The 22401-nt window shown below is 37.4% G+C and overlaps 1 protein-coding gene across 5 annotated transcripts in view; it reads right to left on the bottom strand.

The window, feature by feature from the left end:
* The window catches only part of C1H8orf34 (chromosome 1 C8orf34 homolog), a 457453-nt gene extending 438846 nt beyond the window's left edge, over nt 1-18607 (bottom strand). For all 5 annotated transcript variants that reach the window (XR_006353330.1, XM_043968402.1, XM_043968396.1 and 2 more), the window contains exon 1: nt 18270-18607. Coding sequence is in view for 4 of the 5 variants with exons in the window: in XM_043968402.1 (XP_043824337.1) it covers nt 18270-18338 (69 nt within the window). In the remaining variant the exon portion in view is untranslated. The remainder of the gene's footprint in view (nt 1-18269) is intronic.
* Between the last annotated feature and the right edge of the window lie 3794 nt (nt 18608-22401).

Below are 22401 nucleotides of genomic sequence, written 5' to 3'. Positions count from 1 at the left end.
TATATATGTGAGTATATGTGGGTAGTAGATAGATAGATAGATGATTGATTGATTCCCTCATCAAAGATCTCTGAGGTCCTCAATAATTTTTAAAAGGGTAAAGGAGATCTGAGACCAAAAATTTGGAGATATGCTATTTTAACATATTTTTATAAGGGTTGTTATAGCAATGCTAAATCTTGCAAAAAGAGACCTATTTTTCCCTGGTCATAGCCAACCTTCTACTTATGAGCCTCTTCATACTTATATAAAGAGGTCCTCAGCCAGACACATAGGTCCTTGCCAGCCTGGACTCCATGCTTTTCCAGCTGAAAAGACTTGCCAAAAACTTTTGCTTCTTTAGCATAGCCAAAATTTAGTGTTAAATGCAAAAAATATGTTTCTAAAACACTGTGCTAACCTTGTTTGTTTTGTGTTTTGGTCTATGCCCATGATTTTATTGGCATATGGAATTTCTAGTGAGACCATAATCTGCTAACTCATAGCTCCTTATATTCATTCTGCCTATAATAAAATTGATCTGAGTTAAGAGAGGAAGCAGTGACAAATCTATAGATATGAGGAAGAAAGAGGACAAGTTAAAAGGCTTAGACTAGAGGAGGGAGTTAAAGTAAGCCTCTACAGGAGCTTAAGTAGGAGGTATGAGATGAAAAGGCAAGGAAATGGCTTATTTTGTAGATCAAAAAGAATATGCATTGGTCTCATTTATTTCCATATTTCCATTAAGGAATAATTTAGCCATGGATTTTTATGTATTTCAACATCAGCAAATGTTGATTAAGCATTAAGTTCATGTGTTAAATTATATATAACACACACATAAACAATATATAAATCCTTATCATTTGGGGGGGGGTGTTTAATATTTCATTGCCTTATTTTTCAGAATATAGTCCAGCATGTATTTTAAGTTAACCCAAATATAATATGATCCATAATGCCTCTCGTCCATAATTCTTACCCTTCTGCATTTGCAGTGCTATCTATATACTTGAACCACTCTGTCTTACTTTCCTGCTAAACCAACCATTTCCAATATACCCTAATTCCTTCTAATCACATTAAAGCTCTACAAATGCCAAAGCTTAATTGATCCACTCCTACTTTCTCTCATATCCATACCACACCATATACTATGGTTTGTTTGGGTTTTTTTAAACAATCCTTTGGGGGCCATGCCATGATGGCACAGGAAAGGCAGTGGCTTCCATGAACACTCCCCAAGACCCCTCCAAATACCTTCAAATAATGCCATAAGACAATTCCTGGAGCAGCAGAACCCACCAAAGGACAGGGTGAAATCATTTTCCAGGCAAAGACAGCTTAGAAGGTTGGTAGGAAAGGTCTGTTGTTCTGGGGGTGAGAGTAGAGTGCAGCCTGCTGCAGGCTGTGCCAACACAGATCCAGCCTCAGGCAGGCCGCCCCAGAGAACTCGGCCTTGTGAGCCTCTGAATCAGATGTTGCAGCAGCTGCTTCTGGAACGTAGCCTGCAGATGGTGAGGGGGTTGAGGGGTTATCAAGTGGGAGATTACAGGGGTATCTTTGCTGGTGCTGAGGTGAGACTCTTGTTTTTCCAGTGCTCACTTCAGGGTCCCAGTTTTGGGTGTTGGTCCAGGTCGGGGGAGGGGTGCAAACACTCTGGAGCTTGCAGCCACAGTGCAGCAGGATTCTACCCTTTTAACAAAGGGTAAAAAGTCAAGAAAAGGAGCAAACAGAAAAAAAAATGCTGACCCTAGAAAGTTCCTATGCTGACAAGGAAGATCAAAATATACCCCCGGAAGAAGATGACAAAGTTAAAGCTCCTACATGCAAAGCTTCCAAGAAAAATATGAATTGGTCTCAGGTCATAGAAGCACTCAAAAAGGATTTTGCAAATAAAATAAGAGAGGTGGAAAAAAATGGAAAGAGAAATGAGAGTGATACAAGAAAATCATGGGGAAAAAGGTCAACAGCTTGCAAAGCCAAATTGCCCAAATGGAAAAGGAGGTCCAAAAGTTCTCTGAAGAAAATAATTCCTTAAAAATTAGGATTGAGCAAATTGAAGCTAATTAATTAATGAGAAATAAAGACACAAGAAAGCAAAAATCAAAAGAATGGAAAAATAGAGAGCAATGTGAAATATCTCCTTGGAAAAACAAATGACCTGGAAAATCGATCCAGGAGAGCTAAATTGAAAATAATTGGCTTACCAGCCTCAGAGAATTGACACTTGCTAGCTGTGTGACCCTGGGCAAGTCACTTAACCCCCATTGCCTGGCCAAAAAAAAAGAAAGAAAGAAAAAAGAAAGAAAAGAAAAGAATTGGATTACCTGAAAGTCATGATCAAATAAAAAAGAGCCTCAACATCATCTTCCAAGAAATTGTCAGGGAAAATTATCCTGATATTCTAGAAGCAGAAGGTAAAATAGAAATTGAAAGAATTCACCAATCACCTCCTTAAAGAGATACCCAAATGAAAACTTAAAGGAATATTATAGTTAAATTCCAGATCTCCTAGGTTAAGGAGAAAATATTGCAAGGACCCAGAAAGAAACAATTCAAGTATTATGGAGCCACAGTCAGGATAACACAAAACCTAGCAGCTTCTACATTAAAGGATTGGAGGGCTTGGAATATGATATTCTGGAGGGCAAAGGAACTGAAATTACAATCAAGAATCACCTACCAAGCAAAACTGAGTATAATCTTTCAGGGGAAAAATAGAAATTCAATGAAAGAGAGAACTTTCAGGCATTCATGATGAAAAGGCCTGAGCTGAATACAAAATTTTGCTTTCAAATACAAGACCTTTAAAAAGCATAAAAAGGTAAACAGGTAAAGAAATCATAAGGGACATTAAAAGGTTAAACTGTTTGTATTCCTACATGGGAAGATAACACTTGTAACTCATAAGAACTTTCACATTATTAGGGTAGCTGAATGGAGTATATTTAGACAGAGGGCACAGGTGTGAGTTGATTATGAATGGATGTTTTCTTTAAAAAAATAAAATTAAAGGATGAGAGGAATATACTTCGAGAAAAGGAAAGGGAGAGGTGGAATGAAGTAAAGTATCTCACATAAAAGAAGCAAGAAAAAGCTCATGGAGTGGAAGGGAAGAAGGAGGAGATTTGGGGGAGTGAGTGAGTCTTAGTCTCATCAGAATTGGCTTAATGAGGGAATAACATACACACTCAATTGGGTATAGTAATATATTTTACCCTGCAGGAAGGTAGCAGGGGAAAGGAATTAAGGAGGTGGGGTGAAAGAAGGGAGGGCAGATTGGGGAAGGGGGTAGTCAGAAGCAAAACACTTTTGAGAATCGATAGGGTGAAAGAAGATAGAAAATAGAGTAAATAACATGGGGAAGGAATAGGATGAAGGGAAATACAGTTAGTAATAGTAACTGTGAAAAAAATTTGAAGCAAGTTTGTTTGATAGGTCTCAGTTCTCAAACACATAGAAAACTTAGTCAAATATGTTAAAATAAGAGCCATTTCCCAATTGATGGATGATCAAAAGACATGAAGTTTTCAGATGAAATAATCAAAGCTACCTATAGCCATATGAAAGAAAATGCTCTAACTCACTATTTATTGGAGAGATTAAGGTCAAAACAATTCTATGTATTACCTCATAACTATTGGTTTGGATAATAGGACAGCAGAAGAATATGACAAATGTTGTAGTGGATATGGTGAAAATGAGACATTAATACACTCTTCATAAAGTTGTAAACTGATTTAAATATTCTGTAGCGCAATTTGGAACTATGGCCAAAAGGCTATAAAACCATGCATACTCTTTGGCCTAGTAATACCACTACTAGGTTGGTATTCAAAAAGAGAATAAACAAAACAAAACAAAACAAACAAAAAGTTTAATTCAAAATTGGGGAAATGCCCATTATTTGGGGAATGACTGAACAAATTATGGGATGAGATTATGATGGAATACTATTGTGCTACAAAAGATGATGAGCTGGATGCTATCAGAAAAACCTGGAAAGACTTACATGAGCTGATGCAAAGTGAAATGTACTGTATACAAAATAGCAGCAATATTGTAAGATAATTTGCTGTGAATGACTTAGTTATTTTCAGCAATACAATGATCCAAGATGACTCTGAAGGATTTATGAAAAATGCAATCCATCTACAGAGAAAGAACTGATGGTATCTGAATACAGATTGAAGCATAAAAATAAAATAAACAATCCTTTGCTAATCAAACATACCTCTTTCATATGCCCAATCCCAGAGGGACACATATGACTGTGAATGTCATTTATTCTCTTCACCTCAAAAGAACATTTAGACACCTTTGATATGACTTCTCTATATTCCTTTCTGCCAAGACCTGGCTTAACTTGCTTAAATCTCCTTTCCTGAAACCTAACAGTTAGAATCATAGGAAAGCCATTTTTGGATACATACATACATTTTTGTTGTTTAATCATTTCAGTCTTGTCTAACTCTATGTGACCCTATTTAGGGTTCTCTTGTCAAAGACAGTGGAATAATTTTCTAATTCCTTCTCAGGTTCATTTTTATAGATCAGGAAACTGAGGCAAACAGGGTTAAATGACTTGCCCAGGATCACACAGCTAGTAAATGTCTGAGGCCAGATTTTAATTCAAGTCTTCCTGACTCCAGGTCCTATTCTCTATCTACTGTGCCACCTAGCTGCCCCTAGTTTAAATGTGTACTTGTGTGCATGTATTTATATCAATTTGTGGGGCAGCTAGGTGGCGCAGTGGATAGAGCACTGGCCCTGGATTCAGGAGGAGCTGAGTTCAAATCCGGCCTCAGACACTTAACACATACTAGCTGTGTGACCCTGGGCAAGTTACTTAACCCCAATTGCCTCACCAAAAAAACCAAACAAACAAAAACTAACAAACAAACAAACAATTTATAACTGATTGTGGTATATGGTATAAGTTGCTGATCTAAACCTATTGTTTCCCAAACAGCTTTCCAGTGTGCTTGTAAGTATTTAATCAAATACAGAGTTCTTCCCCAGATAGATAAAATCTTTAATTCATTGAACATTAGATTGTTGAATTTGATTCTGATTCTTGTTTAAAACATCTTTGATTTATTTTTTTCTATTTTTAATCTATAACAAGTAATTTGAGTGATCTCTGCTTTATGATATAATTTGAAGTCCTGAATCTTTTGTTCTTCCTTTTTTCACCATTCCACTTGAGATTTTAGATATTTGCCCCTCAAATTAATGTCATTATTATTTTGGTTAGCTCTATGAAATAATAGAATAATAGGTCACTAAATATATAAACTAATTTATGTAGCATCATCTGTTTTAATTATGTTAGTACCACCTAATTATGCTTAATGACTATCCTGTATGAGTATGTGTATGTATATATGGGAGGTACTCAGCATAGTGACTAACCAGCATATAGCAAGTGCTTGATAAAAATTTGTTCATTTGATAAATGCTTGTTGGCCTATTTACCTTCATGTAGTCCTTTAGAGTAGTTTGTAATTGTATATACACTGTATCCCAAAATCTCAGTACAGTTTTAAGCCTAAATAACTAAATACTGCACTAAGACTTCTGGGATACCCTGTATATAAATTTTGAGTATGTCTTTTCAAATTGATCATACATATTATCTATGCAATTTGGACATGTATACATTTTGAAGTTGTTCAATGATTTTTCTACCATTTCCTACAGGATTTGTTGTTATTGTTGTTATTCTATAAAAATGCCAATGATTTTGTGAACTTAATCTGTATATTGACACTTAATTGAACCTATTAAAACTATCTTAGCTTCTTTCTTGATCTTCCAGAGTTTTTTAAGTAAACCATTGAGCTGTTAGAAAGTAGAGATATTTTTCTTTTCTCTTTGCCACTGTATATGCCTTTAATTTCTTAATTAATTGCTCTTGTCATTACTACAACTAGCATTTCCAAAGCTATTTTAACAAATAGTGGGGAGAAGGGGAAGTTGCTTTAAATAGTATTTTGGGAAAAAAGATTCTAGTATTTCACCATTGCAAAAAAAAAAGACTAACTTTTGGTATCTCTATATATGCATACATGTATTCATGATGCATGCATATATGTGTGTACATGCATGTAAACATACATGCATACATGCATACAATGTTGTTGTTTGTTCTTCATTCTCAAAGAGGATCATGACATCAGGGTGATTATCATGACTTGCACTGAATTGGATATAAGTGAGGAAGGGCTGTGAAAGTCACCAACCTCACTCTCTCCTCCAGAGCCATCTGGGTTCAGTGTCAAGATATACATCAGGATGACTGAAGATGGCCCTGGAATAGGTATGTATGACCCTAGTCACACAACTAATAAGTGTCTTTTGACACTATCAGAAGTAGTCTGTTGTAATAGATCAAGAATTGAACTTAAAGTCAAGAACACCTGAATTCAAGTCCCTCCAATAAGCACTGTTAATTGAATTTTCGCACTAGATAGTATCCTATACCAAGGAAATCACAGGCCCAGTCTCTTATCACCTCTATTTTGTCAAAGGCTTTTTTTGGATATCTATTGATTTAATCATATGTTTGGGGTTGGTTTTGTTTGTAACATGATTTAATATTTTAATGTTTTTCCTAATTTTGTGCCATCCTTGCATCCCTAACATAAGCTCCATTTGAATAAAATGAACTTTTGGGGGTATAAGTGTAGCTAGCTATTTTGCTAAATATTGTATTTAACTTTTTTGCATCCAAATTCATTAGTGATATTAATCTATAGTTCTCTTTTTCTATTTTATTCTTCTGTGGTTTGTATATAGGGACCATGCTTGTTCCATAACAAGAATTTGGATAGAATGTATTTTATTTTCCTCAATTTTTGTAAATAATGTGTGTAACATAAATACATATTGTACTGTAAATGTTTTTTATAATTCATATATAAATATATTTCTATCAGGGATCTCCCTGCAATCTCCAGCTCATATTTTGACATTCCCTTTATGGTTCAATTTTGCTTTTTGAGAATGGATGATTTTTAAAAATCTATTTTTTATTTTTGTTAATTTGAGTATTTTTGGTAGTTATTTATTTTTTATTAAATTCTTGGCTTTTTTCTCACATAATCATAAATAGTAGGTTCTGATTTTTTATTTTTTTTTGAAATTTCCTTCTGCCATGAATTTATCTTGTTCATTTTAATTGTTTTAAATTTGGTAATTTAGTTTTTCCCTCACTTTTTTTTTTCTTTTCTTTTTTTTTTTTTAGTGAGGCAATTGGGGTTAAGTGACTTGCCCAGGGTCACACAGCTAGTAAGTGTTAAGTGTCTGAGGCCAGATTTGAACTCAGGTACTCCTGACTCCAGGGCCGGTGCTCCATCCACTGCACCACCTAGCTGCCCCTTTCCCTCACTTTTTAAAAATTGGGTTAGCTAAGTGATTATCATTATCATTTATTAATAAGCTAGTTTCCAGTTGTTTATCACTTCTATTTTATTTTTTTTATTTTATTATTTGCCCTCTAATTCTCCAGATTATTTCTATTATTTTAGTTTTGTTAAATTATTGCATCTCTAGATTTTTAAAAAATTGTATACTCAGTTCTTTAACATTTGCTTTTTGTATATTATTTATATGTTTTTAAAGATAGAATTTTCCACTAAGGACTAATTCAGTTTCATCCTCCAAACAATTAGGATGTTGGCTCATTGTTATGAAGCAAATTTTGTATGTTGGTTTTATGATTTACTCTAAATTATCATTTAGGATATCATTATTAAGCCTTCCCTTAGATCTTTATTTTCTTTTCTTGTGTTCCCTGTATTAATTGTCTTTTTTTCATTATGGTCTATGAAAGATTTTTTTTAACATTTCTATCTTTTTCATTTATTTATGTAATATTTATGTATCATAGCACTGGGTTTCTTTTTGCAAAGGTAACATAGAATGTTAAGAAGTTTAAATATCCTTTAATATTCCCAGTAAGAGTGTGGTAAAATAATGGAATTTGGCAGACACCCAGGGGTCCAACTTGGTTGACTCAGTAGTGTTCAAATTGGGAGTGAATGAGAAACTACTAAGTACACACTTAAGATGATTAGATTTTGAGCCAAACCTAGCCTTCCCTGTTAAACCTGGTTTAAACTTGGCCAGCCCTGAGAAGGAGTGTCCTCAGAGGTTGTGGACTGTGCCATCAACAGGGAACCTGTCTCAGCCACATAAATTGAAGGACCTCCCCTTTGGGAGAGGGAGAAAAAGATAGAAAAAGGGACCCCCAACAGGAACTCACTCTCTCTCTCTCTCTCTCTCTCTCTCTCTCTCACCTTGGAGGAGCTTTTGGGAGCAGACTGAAGAATGGCATCACAACTGACTAAAATAAATAGAAATTATGGACCCCTGGTGGTAAATTAATAAAATCCAGCTCTTTGAATTAGCTGAGCTTAAAGCAAGTTTGGAGATTGTATAGGTCTTTGCTATAGTTAGGGAGATTATCCATTTTCCTCTTTGCCTATTCCCTTGTTATTGGCTTACTTAATTTCACCTTTGCTGTGTATTTTATTCCCATTAATAAAACCTGATTTGGTTGTGGAAAAGAGGCTGTCTATCCCCTTTCTTATTGGCCTGGGAGAAATAACTAAAAAAGGAAGTTTGGAGAGGAGGAAACTTTGGACCTAGAGGTCCCTCATTATTTTCTGAACCCCAATATTATGACAAGCCACCCAACTAACTTTCCCCATATTAAATTTACCTCCCACAAGAGGATGCCATAAACCTTTCAAATCTTTCAATAATTACATCAGTTTATTTTCCCTTTTTGTTTATCTATTAGATTTATCAAGCTCTGAGAAAAGAACATTAACTTTTCCTAAAGTTACTGAGTTACTACCTGCTTAGTTTTTATAGTTCTTCAAAACATTTCCCTTTTATGGATTTAGATGCTATGTTATTTGAGGAATATATATTTGGTAATAGTATAATTTTGATGTTGCCATTCATGGAATCTTCAAGCATAATGTACTTTTCCCTGCTTTTCTCTTTGGACATTGTGAATTTTTATTTTTGCTTTGTATGGCAGAATTATTGCCATTTCTACATTTTTTGAATCACTTGGTATATGAGATCTTGTTCCATCCACTGATTTTCATTCTGCATGTCACCTCATATCCTTCTGTGTAAATTTCTACTGATTTCTTTATTGATTGATTTGTTCTTTCATTTATTTTTTTTTCTCCCTTAACAATAGGCCATTCTGCTCCATCCCACTCGGAGAAATATCAGTCTACTTGATGGTAGCAGTGACATATAATAATAGTCATTATTGTTTATCCTGAGTCATAAGGCCTATCCTTTCTCCTGGCCTTATCAACATCATTAACTACTACTGAAACTTTTTTTTTATCCTTTCTCTGGATCTATTTCCCCCCTTCCTTCCATCACTTTAGTTGGTCATAACCCTACAGGACATGTACATACCCCTTTATGGAATGTGATGCAAACTTGGGAAGCACAACCCTTGCTAAATGTAGCTAGTATGCTATTATGCTCTTTGACCCCACACACCACCCATTATAAGATTGCTGTCTGTTGTCATGGACATATACTAATGCCTACCCCCCCACCCCCTCCAGGGGAGAGATTTTTAATGACTTTTTTTTTCATTTTTCCTTCTAGGATTTGATATGACTTTCATTTTTCCCCTCTCCACCCTACTGCTTCCAGCCGTACTTTCCTACAATTTCCCACACTTGTTAAGAGACTGAAGGAATTGCTCTTCCTTTTTGTCTAAGCTCTGAGTAGAGTATATCTACTTTGTTTTGGGGGGGGGGGGTGTTTGTTTCTCCCCCCCCCCAGGATATCTGTGATACTTAAATTACATCTGTACAAGCGGCTTTCAAGGTCATTTGAATTAATTTCCATAGAATTCATGTGTTCTTTTAAAAAATCAATGTATATTTAGTTCTCTTTTGCCAAATCCCTGCCCACTTTAAGCATTTAAGTTCCAGATCTCTCATTCTTTTTATCAGGGCCTCTACTACTTCAAAGAGCTTATCTATTATATTCTATAAGTTGTCTACTCTATTATTTTCCTTTGATATTTCTGTTTTGAGAGTCTTGATTTATTAACTAATCTCTTTCCTAATACCTTCTTTTAAATGTTTAATTTTTAACATTGGACTGTTGTATAATGTTTTTGTTTTTGCTCTTGGTGTATGATGTTTGATAAATTCACAGAATTCTTTTTCACTTGGCATTTTTTTTCTAGTATAATATTTAGTATAGAATAACCCTTCCTAAAATTTTCTACTTTTAAAAATTTGACCTGACTGGTTTCCTCCCTAGAATATACTCTGAAGAGAGAGAAAGTTCTGATCCAAAATATGACTCAAGACCCCTTTGAGTATGGAAGTTCTCTTCCCCTCTGTGTTGCCAAATCATCAGTGACTTCGAACCCAACCTCAACCCCCACTCTCACCCTCATCCCCACACTCCCTATTTCTTTATGTGATTGAACAGAGTTGATATTTTCTGCTTTTTCTTGAAGAGATGAGTAGAAACATCATACTGTCAGACTATGCTAGGAACAATATCTGCCATTAAGGCTGGGCTAGCTTTTTTTGTTTGTATGTTTTTTGTTTTGGTTTGTTTTGGTTTTTAGTATTGTAAACTATAGAAGTAAATGTGTGGCCACCGAGATAGTTTTCTGGTAGGATAAATACAAAAAGTCAATTCAGGAGAAATCAGTATCTCCTTCCTCAGTCTTCTGACTGGCAGGCCTATATGATCCATTACCCAATTAAACCAATGATGCCTTGTTGTTAAATACCTTTCACCTGCTCTGGCTAAGTAAACCTCCTTTTGCTAACTGTTAGATGTTCTACAATTAATGAGTATCTCATTTCACTCAAATATCAAATCTGACCTACCAGATTGACTTGATTCAGGCCTAGACAACTGAAATACTGAATGGAGGCTAAGAGATAATAAGTGACTTATCCTGGGTCCCACCATTAGTAATATCTAAGCCTTGATTTGAGCATAGATCTTCCTGACTCTAAATCTTGCAACTCTTTTCCCTAAACAGATTTGTGAGTTTCCTTGAGGTGACAGTAATCAGAATGAGGGTTGGGATGTGTAAGTGTTGTTTTATGGATTTAACTTTAATTACTACAGATTTGACTCACATTGACTTCTGAATTTGATACATTCGAGAATTATTTTTAAAAAGCTTCTACTCTACTATCTTATTGATCGCATGAGTCTCTGAACTGAATCTTGAAGGAAAATAAGTACTCTGATGGGCTGAGAATGTGAAGGGGACAAAGAGGATATAGCCTTTCCACAAACTTAAAGGTTTAAGAGGAATATCATTTTCGATGATCAGCTAGTCCAGTTTGGCTAAAACATAAAATACATGAAAAAAGAGGAAGAAGACAAAAGGCTGTTGCAGATATATTTGGATGGACCTTACATGCTAGAATAAGTAACTTAAATTTAATTCTAGAGGCAGTAGAGGAACACTGAAGATTGTTAGTAGGGAACTGACATAATAAAAAATGTCAGAGACAGCTAGGTAGTACAATTGATAGAGCTTTTGACCTGGAGAGAGAAGATCTATATTTGAACGCAACCTCATACACAAGCTGTGTGACTCTGGGCAAGTCAATTAACCTCTTTCTTCCTCAGTTTCTTCATCTATAAAATGGAAACACTTACCTTCCAGGATTACATGAGGACAAAATTAAATAAAATTTATAAACTGTTTTGAAAATCTTAAAATGTTGGGCACCTAGGTGGCATAGTGGATAGAGCACTGGCTCTGGATTCAGGAGGACCTGAGTTCAAATCCAGCCTCAGACCCTTGATACTTACTAGCTGTGTGACCCTGGGCAAGTCTCTTAACCCCAATTGCCTTACCAGAAAAAAAAAAAAGAAAAGAAAAGAAAATCTTAAAATGCTATTATTATGTGTCTTGTGAAGATTTTTTTGGTAGGATTGTAACTAATGTTTTGGAGAGTATAAACTAGAAGAAAAGATATTAAAAGCAAAAGGCAATAAGGTCACATAAGTGAACAAGAAACAGATGCAAGAATAAAATATGGAAATAAAATAGAATTAAGTAACAGATTGAATATGAGTGAATGAAGAAAAGGATGGAAGAATGAAGGATGATTTAAGATTATGCTAGAGGACATAATAACTTCAGTTTGGGAATTTTTTCATTTATTTGAGATGCCAATGGGACATTCAGGCAGCATGTTATTCAGGTAATTATAGCCTAGAACTACATTTCTGTGGAGAGATTAGAGGTGTAAATGAAAATTTGTGAAAATGTAAATCTGAATAAAGATAACTGAATGTAACAGAATAGATAAGATCACCAGAGATAAGAAGGTCTGGAGGGAAAGACATACTTAGTAGGCCGGAAATGAATGACGATCCAAGGAACCAGTCAGGCACCAGTCAGCTCTGTGTGTGTGTGCTCCTTGAGCGGAAGGGGGTGGGGGGAGACTATTTCCAGGAAAAGAAAGAGGTTGTCAGTTTCAAAAACTTCAAAAATGGGCAAGAAAGGTGAAAACTGAAAAGGCCTTCAGGTTTAACAATCAGAGATCATTAGTGAAAATTAGAGTAAGTATTTAGAATGTGAAAGCTATGACTGCAGATGACTCTTAGGAGTTTAACAGTGAAAGAAAAGAGATAGAAAGTATGATGAATGGATTAGATGGCAAGGTCAAATTAAAGGTTTTTTTGTTGTAGTTTTGTTTTTTAAGAATGGAAAAGGGGGCAGCCAGGTGGCACAGTGGAAAAAGCACTGGCCCTGGATTCAGGAGTTCTTGAGTTGAAATCCGGACTCAAACACTTGACACTTACAAGCTGTGTGACCCTGGGCAAGTCACTTAACCCCCATTGCCCCACAAAATAAAAATAAAAAATAAAGCATTCGCATTAAAAAATAAATAATAATGATGATGATGATGGTGATAGGAAAAAGCAAGGTGGGGTGGTGAGTACCTGTAATCTCTGCCAATATAAGAGGCTGAAGCTGAGACAACACTTAAAGTTCAGAGCTGCAGCAGGGCTGAAGCCAGTTAGATGTCTGCATTGAATCTGATGCCAGTATAGTGAACCCCTCAGGAATAGGGGGCCACCAAGCTGCCTCAGGAGGGGTGAACCAGCTCAGCACAGAAATGAAGCAGATCAAACTTCTGCATCATCAGTAGCAGGCTGCTGAATTTCTAGCCTAGTTGAGATAGAAGACTCAGTCTCAAAAAAAAAAAATTTGAAGAAAACTAGAAAAAGAGCAAGTTGAAAGGGAGAAACTGAAGATGAAAAGGAAGGAATTAAGGATGATCCTAGGTTCAAAGTATGGCCAATCCTAGGAGCGGCTAGGTGGTGCAGAGGATATAGTGAAGAATTGTATTCCTGATTTCAAATCTGCCCTCAGATACTTACTAGCTGTGTGACCCCAAGCAAATTACTTCACTCTGTTTGCCTCAGTTTCCTCATCTGTAAAATGAGCTGGAGAAGGAAATGGCAAACCACTCTAGTACCTTTGTCAAGAAAACCCCAAATGTCACAACAAAGAGTTGGATCTGACCAAATAACATTGTTGAGTTGGATATGACTGAATAAATGAGAAATAGGGAGCTTAATGAACACTGAGACCTAGCTGTTTGAAGAGAAATCAACTCGGCAAATATTTATTGATGTGCCAACTCTGTTCATGGCACTGGGGACATTGAAATATCCAAGTTTACAAGCACGGCTTGGAGCAAAAAGTAACGTTACGACTTGAACAAAATGCTGAATTCCTTAAGAAAGGAGGAGTGACTTTGGAGCTAGTAGTAACAGTGACTAAAATCTGGAATATGCAATATAAATAGATGGAGTGAACCTCAAAGAAAGAGAGCTTATTAGGTGATGGAAACAGTGCTGAACTGAAGTAGCATGGTTAATAAGGCAGACTATTCCTTCTCCTTGTCTGATGTGTCAAGAAACTAGAGGAGTAGCAGCTAGTATTAGAGAAGGTGGTCAGGGATCATGTCTTTCAAAGGAAGGCAGAGTCCTGTGAGCACAAGAAGAGAGAAAAAAAAGTGTGAGAGGGAAAGGTCTAGGATAAAGGGGAATCATTAATGATGGTTTGGGGTTCTCAAGGGTGAGGTAGGCAGTCAGGTGGTACACTGGATAGAGCACTGGGTTTGGAATCACAAAGACTGATCTTCATGAGTTCAAATCTGGCCTCAAATACCTACTAGCCATGTGGCAAGTCACTTTGGGCAAGTCACTTAACCTTGTTTGCCTCAGTTCTGCATCTGTAAATGAGTTAAAGAAGAAAATGTCAAACTAATTCAGAGTCAGACACAACTGAAGAACAACAATGGTAATGTTAGGGTTGACAGGTGAGATAGATACTGGATTGGAGATAGAGCTAGGCTGGATAGGAATGAGTGCTGGATCAGGTTTCAGGGAAAAGAGTTTTTCCTATGTGTCATTTTCAACTTCCCAGACAAGTGGTCATCCAAGCTAAACACCTCCAGTAATAAGCAGTCTTTGTATATCATTTCCTCCTGCTATCCCCAGGCAACCCATTATGAGAGTACCAGTGCCAGGAAAAGTAAGGAAAATAAAATGTGCCCCAATAGCATTAAGTATCTTAAAAACCTTTAAACCATGTTAACTTTAGCAATGATTATAAGGATCACTGAAACATAATGTATTAAAGATATTAAAATTTCATAAATTCCAGAACAGTATATTACAATAAAATTGTACAACGCTATAATTACGGCTGGAAATTCCAGAAAAAGTCAAGTTATCACATATGCCAAAACATTACATTAAAAAGTCACTAATAATGACGTTCACCTCTGAATTTTCATTTTGAACTAAAGCATTACTGCCCAACAATCGAGCCCAGTAATTCTCAGGTACTGCTTTGTCATATCCCAGGGCATTAGCAGTCATTTCAAGGGAGTCACAAATTGTTTCCCCAGAGGTCCGAAAACCAAAATCCATTGAAATTCAATTTAATTTTCAAAACAAGCCTGCTGTTTAGCACATTAATGATAGTAGCTAACATGTATATGATGTTTAAAGGTATGCAAAGCATTTTATGAATAATATCTAATTTTATCCTCAAAACAACCCCAAGAGGTAGGTGCTATTATTATTCCCCATTAATCAAATGAGTGTTTACAGATGATGTATGACTTGATGAGGCAGGATTCAAATTCTTGACTTTGGGGGGGGTGCAAAAAAAAGGGATCAAAATTTCAGAAATTTAAATGTTTGCTCTACCAAGAACATTGGTCAGGAAAATTACTGATGATTTTTTAAATGTCCATAATCAAAGCCCTATCCTATTTTTTATATTCTTATAAATTATGTTCATATTCTATCTGAGAGTTCTTTGTTCAACTAGGTTTATTTTAATAAACCAAAAATAAAAAATAAAGGTTAAGTAGTTAGGAGGATTCCTCAAATTCCCAACATTAAAATATGAAGAGAATTTGAACCTTTGTCTTCCAAATCCAAGGAAATGGCTATGAAAGCCTTGCAAAGGAATAAAAGGAACAGAGTCTGATCAATGTTACTGGCAAGAAGAAAATCACTTCTGTACTCAGGGGCTTTACTTCAGTGCTACATAAGGATTTCAATAACACAAGTAGCATTTTAGCAATTGTTTTTTTCTTGTACCTAAGTGTCAATAACTAGACTATACCCTAGTAGTCTTCTTCCTGTTCCCATTTCTGTGATTCTGTGAAGTATATGTAATTCCATCACTCTGAAGGCCAAGTTCTGGCTTTATAGAAATTGTTACAAGAAGAACATGGTACAGCTATTCTTCTTCCTAACAGGGGCCTTCTTTTTTTCCTCTTAAAGACTTAAAGCCAATGTGTTATCAACCCCAGAAAGACAATCACTTCATCAAGTCAGTCCAAGCTAGGAGAATGCACATAATATGGACCCAGAAAATGAGGGGAAAGTTAGAGGGATATATCATGGATAAGATCACAAGATTAAAGAATTTAGAACTGGAATGGACTTTTGAGGTCATCTGGGCAAAATGAGGTAAGTATTTGGTGAAGGGTTTTGATGCATCATTCTTTCAACTAACAATTCGTGTTCACTCTGTAGTTAGAATAATGTGTTGAATGATGAAAAATAGGCACTTAAGCATACAATTACATTTCTTTTATTACATTAGTATGTCCCAATTATACATAAATACCAAACTAGGACTGACCCACTATCTACCTATGTGACTTATGCTTATGAAAAATATTTTGTTAAAGAATGAAAATTCACCTTATTTTAAAACATAACGAATTCTAGGAGAATAGCTAACAAAATACAAAATTGCTTTCTCTTTTAGAAAAACATGGGCTGTTCTTTAGATGTAGCTTAGGTACTGTGCCAGTGGAAAGACTATTCAAATAGTCTGTTTTAAAAATCACACATATGAAATAATGCATTGTATGCAATAATTAGACTAAAGGCAAAGAAAAGAATTACAGCTGCATCACTAATTCCATTCCTTCACAGTTGTGTTTTCAATTGTTACTTCTTCCAAGAGGGAAAAACATGAAGAGAATTACTGGACCAGCATCATCCTCTTCAAATAGTAATGCAGGTCAGCTGGAATGATGCTAATATTTTTCAAAGAGAGGAACAATGATAAATAACTTGGGCTTAAAGTATTATTCACCCTTTCTTGTAAATCTTAATTATGTGATGGTCAAATATACCTTACTGCAGTTCTGCATTTTATGACAATATAAACAGAATTAAAAGATCGCTCCTTCACTTTTAAAACTATTCCTGTCAGTCTTAAAAGGGGATGGGCTGGGGGCCTCTAAACCATCGATCATAGAAACCTCTAAGATCATAGGTTTGGCGACAGAAGGGATTTTTAAGTGATTAAATTCTAGTCTAACTCCTCATCTTACAAATGAAGAAACTGAGGTCCAAAGAGAGGGAAGTGGATCACCTTCCCAGATCGAGTCACCAATTCCCCTGGAATCTGCATTTATTTTCCTGCAGCTCACACACATTAGTTTGAATTCAGTCACAGCAAAACAGCTCTTACTCTCCATTATTACCAGGGCACACGCCTCCCTGCTGCTGGCTTCTGCTTCTTTTTCAGATGCAGCAGAGATGCAGCGGGAGGTGCGAGCGTTAATGTTGGTTAGTGAGACCGACCCTTCTCCCCCTGCTCTCCCAGCAGTGTGCCTGGAGCCGGGCTGCTGTGGTCTGGGACAGAGCAAAAGAGTGGGGAAAGAGTGGTGGGTCCCCCGCCACGGCCTTCTCTTTCTCTCCGCCGCGGACCAACGTACACACTGAACTGACTTAGGGACTGCAGTCTCCAAAGCTATCTCCCCACCCACCCCTAGTGTCCTGGCAACGGATGGGACGCTTTCCTTCGCTTGATTTCCTCTGTCACACACCACACCAACAGGCTCTCTCTCATCCTGGACCCATCGCTCTAGGCAGTGGCTTTCTTCTATTCTTTTTCCTTCTTAACTAAAGGTGCATTTTCCCAGTGCCTTTCTCTGCGAGCACACACACACGCACACACACACACACACACACACACACACACACACACACACACACACACACACACACACGATGTGAGAAGATCCGGTAGACTCCCTTCTCTCCCCCGCCCGGCCCATTTTGGTCCTCAGTTAGAGTGAGAATGTCTTCTTTTAAAGCCACCCCCACCCCACAATGCTAAGTGGTATTATCTCCAATTCCCGTTCCAGCCACCTCCGCACCTCCCTTCAAAATCCAACAAACCCAAAGAGTTTTGAATGTAGGGAGGGAGCGCGTGCATTATATTAGGAGCACATCAAGGGTGTGCATGTGTGTGCTTTGTGTGTGTTTGGGCGGGGGTTGGGGGGAGATGGTGCTCGCTTGTGAGGGTACCTGTGTTTGTGATTGGGGGACAGCAAGCGGATAACAGCGAATAAGACAGCTTGGCATGCCACCAAGACGGATACAACTTCCTCTGGCCCGTTCCCCGGGCCCGAAGGCAGAGCCCAGCCGATCTCACCTGCCCAGGGGCGTCTCTAGCCCAGGTAACCCGAAGACAGCTTTTCCCCCACATTGACATCCTTGCCTCAATCCTCAGCCCTGGGAGCTGTTCCTGAGCAAAATGCCTTGGTACCCCGGCATAGCCGGGGCGCCCCCTTCTGCCGGGTCCTTCTCCCTCCTACTCTCCCAGATGTCCATATATGTTTCTTTTTTATGTCCCCCCCTTTTGCCTGAAGATGAATTCTCCTGCCCCCCTACCAGAGCCTTACCTCGAACAGGGGACCTATTTTGTTCTTCTCCAGGTAAGCTTGGATCCTCGTTTGCTGATTAGACGCCATGGAGAGCGCCTGGACTGGGAGGGTTTCACGCCTCTCTCCGGTGGCTGGTCCTCTCTCCCTCCCGAGATGCCCCGAGATTGCTCAGGCTCGGGTTCTGGCTCCGGCTCCGGCTCCGGCACCGACTCGGGCACTGGCGAGCTCGCTCTCTCACTCGTTCTCGCTCTCACCCACCCCAGCAGACGCCGGCGCCCGCCCTTTCCCAGCACAGCCGGGCTGCCGGCTGGTGGGGCGGGGAGAAGAGACAGGAGGAGAGAAGGAAAGGAGGGAGACACAGGGAACGCGGGGAGGAGCGTGGGCAGCGGAGAAAGGCGGGGGGGGGGGGGGGGACATGGCGGGGGGGGAAGCAGGAAGTCCCAGGAATGATGCTAAGTCCAGCAACTCTGTCAACAAGGGAACAACTCATTCATTTCATCCCGCCCCCAACTCCTTTCCCTAAACGCACACTCTAAGAGGACAGGAAATTAAAGAGAGATTTCTTTGCTTTCCTATAGGCATCTGTAGGATGAGGTGAAGAGGGAGAGAGAGGGAGGCTAGAGAGGAGGGCTATGTGGTCTACAGGACCACATGGAGAGAACAGAGGGGAAGGCTGAGTGACCTCAGGGCTCCTAGTAGCCTGGGTGGAGTGGCTAAACAGCAGGTACTGAAAAAAAAAATCATAACCCACACTTTGCAAATCTAAACCAACATTCCTTTCAACCTTTCAAAATGCCCGGCTTGAATCTCTCCTTAAGGAAACGTAACAATCTAAAAGCGGGGATTCTTAACGTGTGTGTGTGTGTGTGTGTGTGTGTGTGTGTGTGTGTGTGTGTGTGTGTGTGTGTGTGTGTGCGTGCGCGCGCGTTGGGTATCCTGTGTGCGCCTCTCTCTGCTACTTGGTTACTGGAACAACAGTCCCGGCTCTCCCCAGCTGCTGTGCATTCACTACCAGCTGCTCCCTAGCGACAGCACCGCTCAAAAAGCCAATAGTGAAGGTGCTTCTTTCAAAGTGCACATAAATCTGGTGCTTGTTGGCTATCCGAGGAAGCCTACAAATGCAGATCTAAAAGACTCCAACTCCTCCACTCCAATAACCCCTTCTTTGCTTGTCGTTCACCAGCGGCCCTCTGGAGAGTGGTTGCAAAGGGTGGCAAGGGGGAGGGGGAAATAGAGATACACAGTTCGAGAAGTCACTTGAAACCGGTTAGAAAAGTGTTAGTGTTGTTCTTGATTTTGCTCTCAGTTCTCCCATTCCTTTATATCGAGTTCTTAATTTAGGATCCGTGATTTTTCCAATATATATATATATATATATATATATATATAACTATTTCAGTAGTTTTAGTTTCCTTCCAAATCATATATGTTTTATTTTATTCATTTAAGACGTTATTCTGAACCTCATAGGTTTTACTAGATTGCCAAAAGGATCCATCACACGCACGTTAAGAATGCCTGCTTTTAGATTGTTTCTTTTCCTTGAAAGAGGAATCAAGCTGAGCATTTTGATAGGTGAAAGGACTTTAGATTTGCAAAGTATAGAAAATATAGATAGAAAGGGTTTAGATTTGCGAAGTGTGAGTTACGGTTTTTCGAGGTTTTTGTTTGTTTGTTTTCAGTATTTACTGTACACCTCACAGCCTCCTCTAACGGCTTAACAAACCTAAGCAGAAAATATTAAAAGATTACTAGTGAATTTCCTTCAGGTGCCTTCTTGTCTCCTAAATGTTCATCCTGCAAGATTTACATTTAAGAAGAGGGGCAAACTGGTTTTGAAGAAAGGACAATCAATCATTTTTTCTACATTCTTCATTTCTGTTAAATAGAATATAGCACACCAACATCATTTTCATGGCTCCTGAGATCAGGTAACCAGTAAAGCAGGGGTTTAAAGAACATTTTTGTTTTGTTTTCTTTGTTTCATGGACCCTTTTGATAGTTTGACGAGGCCTATGGACCCTTTCTCAGAATATTTTAAATGTATAACATAAAATGCATAGGGTTACAAAGGAAACAAATTATATTAAACATAGCTACCAAATAGAAAAAAAAATCAGGGACCCCAGGTTTAGAAAACCTGTACCAAAAGGTGATATAATTTCAATATGAGTATTTGTGAATGTTTTTCTTAATAGAACTGATTTATTTTCAAGTAAATTGCAGCCCTAATAGCACTTACCTTTTTGCTATATATCTGAGTGACTGTAATCCACAAATCTCCTTATTGGTGCTATTTTTTTTTTTTGCCTTAGCTTTTTAATGCATTTTTTCTCCTCTGGGAAACATGCTACAATTATGTGAAAGTCTATTCTCTCCAAGGGATAAGATGTGATCTTAGCTCAGAGATGAGAAAGAAACTACTCTAATGATCAGGGACTTTAGTAAACCCTGCAATTCATCCATGGACTTATAATGATTTTGGATCATTTGAGGATGTCTAAGTTACCTGCTCTAAATGCAGTACTCTGATGGCCTCCTCCTCTAATTTAAATTCAGTAAAACAGACAGCATTATATAGTAAGCCAGAGTCTGACAGTTTTACTCTACTGGCCTCAATATATTTTAGGTGTTATATAAAATGAATAAAATAGTTGGAATAAATTACTTATAAAGTTACTTCAGGCTCTAAAGTCTAGAGAGCCCATATGTTTGTATGTGTATAAACACACACACATATTTTTTCTTCTGTGCTATAAGGAAAAGACATGAAAAGTTAAGACAGAGATAGAGTGTATAAAAGATAGAGAATGATTCAATGCTTGCCAGGAGAAAATAATTCTGTGACTGTTACTTTGAAGGAGAAAAATAAGAAACAAAATACGATACTGAAAAAATCACGACAGTTTCTGAAGTAAAGGGCCTGGAATTTTAAAGAGATTTAAAATTATAGGTTTCATCAGTCAATTAATAAATTCTCATCTCTTTAAGAACATTGTACCTAGGACTTGGAATATGGAAAATAGGGCCCTTGCTTTCAAAAGCCTTAAGGACAGAAATTATTTAACAATGAACAACATTTTTAAATGAATTAAATTATAATAATTATCAAAATTTATAGTAATATGATCTCCCTTCTTTCCTTAATCTTTTCCTTAGACTAAAAGACTAAAGATGTTCTTCAAAAAATCCCTAAGCTCTGTAGTTATATATATTAATAACATTACATTTGTGTCTTTTTTCCTAGTGTATCCTTTTCTTATTTGCAATATGAATACACTTTCTTGACCTCATTGTATTAGAGCAATGTTTACCAGAACAGCTCACAAATGCATATCATCAAATGCCTAGTATACACTCTTGCTTTTGTTTAACTCCACCTGGAGGACACCTTTCACACAACCTGAAACTAAACTAATAATGATTGACACTTGCCTTTGATGACCATACATTTAGTGCTGAAAGGGAATTTAGAGATCAACTCCCTTTTCTTAAAGATGTTGAACCTAAAACCCAAATAAGTTAAATCACACAGGCAGGGATTTTAATTCAGATTCTCTGACTCTAATTCCAGCATTCTTTCCACTGTACCATTCTGAAAAACTTAAGAGCCTTTTGGTAACACTCAATTAGGAAGCATCAACAGCATGATCAGTTGCACTTAGTTATAAAATATTGAATTTAATTTAGAGCAGAAGTATCTTTCCAACAGTATTTGCTCAGCAATTTAGACTATGGCTTAAAATGTATTTTAATTAAACTCCATTGTTGACTTAGTTGAGGGGATTTCTTGACATGTACATTTTTAAATAATGCTTTTACCTTTTAGTTGAAGTTGCTATAGAAGAAACAGCCCTGGATTTGATATTAGAGAGCTGCAGCTGAAGGCCAAGTCCTGTTGTTACCTAAGTGACTTTGAGCAAGTCACTTAATTTCTCTAAAACCCAGTTTTCTTAGTTATTTAATAAGAAGGTTGACTAATCTTCTAATTTTATGTCTAAGATACTATATACAGATGATCTAGGCACTGTTAGAAAGAAGCTAGTGGCAAGACAAAGCACAAGAAGAATGACCAGCAGTGTAAGCTGATAAAAGAAAAGCTAAGAAATGGATGGAAGATAGATTTCCTCAAAATACTTCCCAGTCTATA

Source organism: Dromiciops gliroides, chromosome 1 (genome assembly GCF_019393635.1).
Source record: "Dromiciops gliroides isolate mDroGli1 chromosome 1, mDroGli1.pri, whole genome shotgun sequence".
Classification (NCBI taxonomy): Eukaryota; Metazoa; Chordata; class Mammalia; order Microbiotheria; family Microbiotheriidae; genus Dromiciops; species Dromiciops gliroides.
This window is presented reverse-complemented; position numbering and strand designations above follow the sequence as displayed.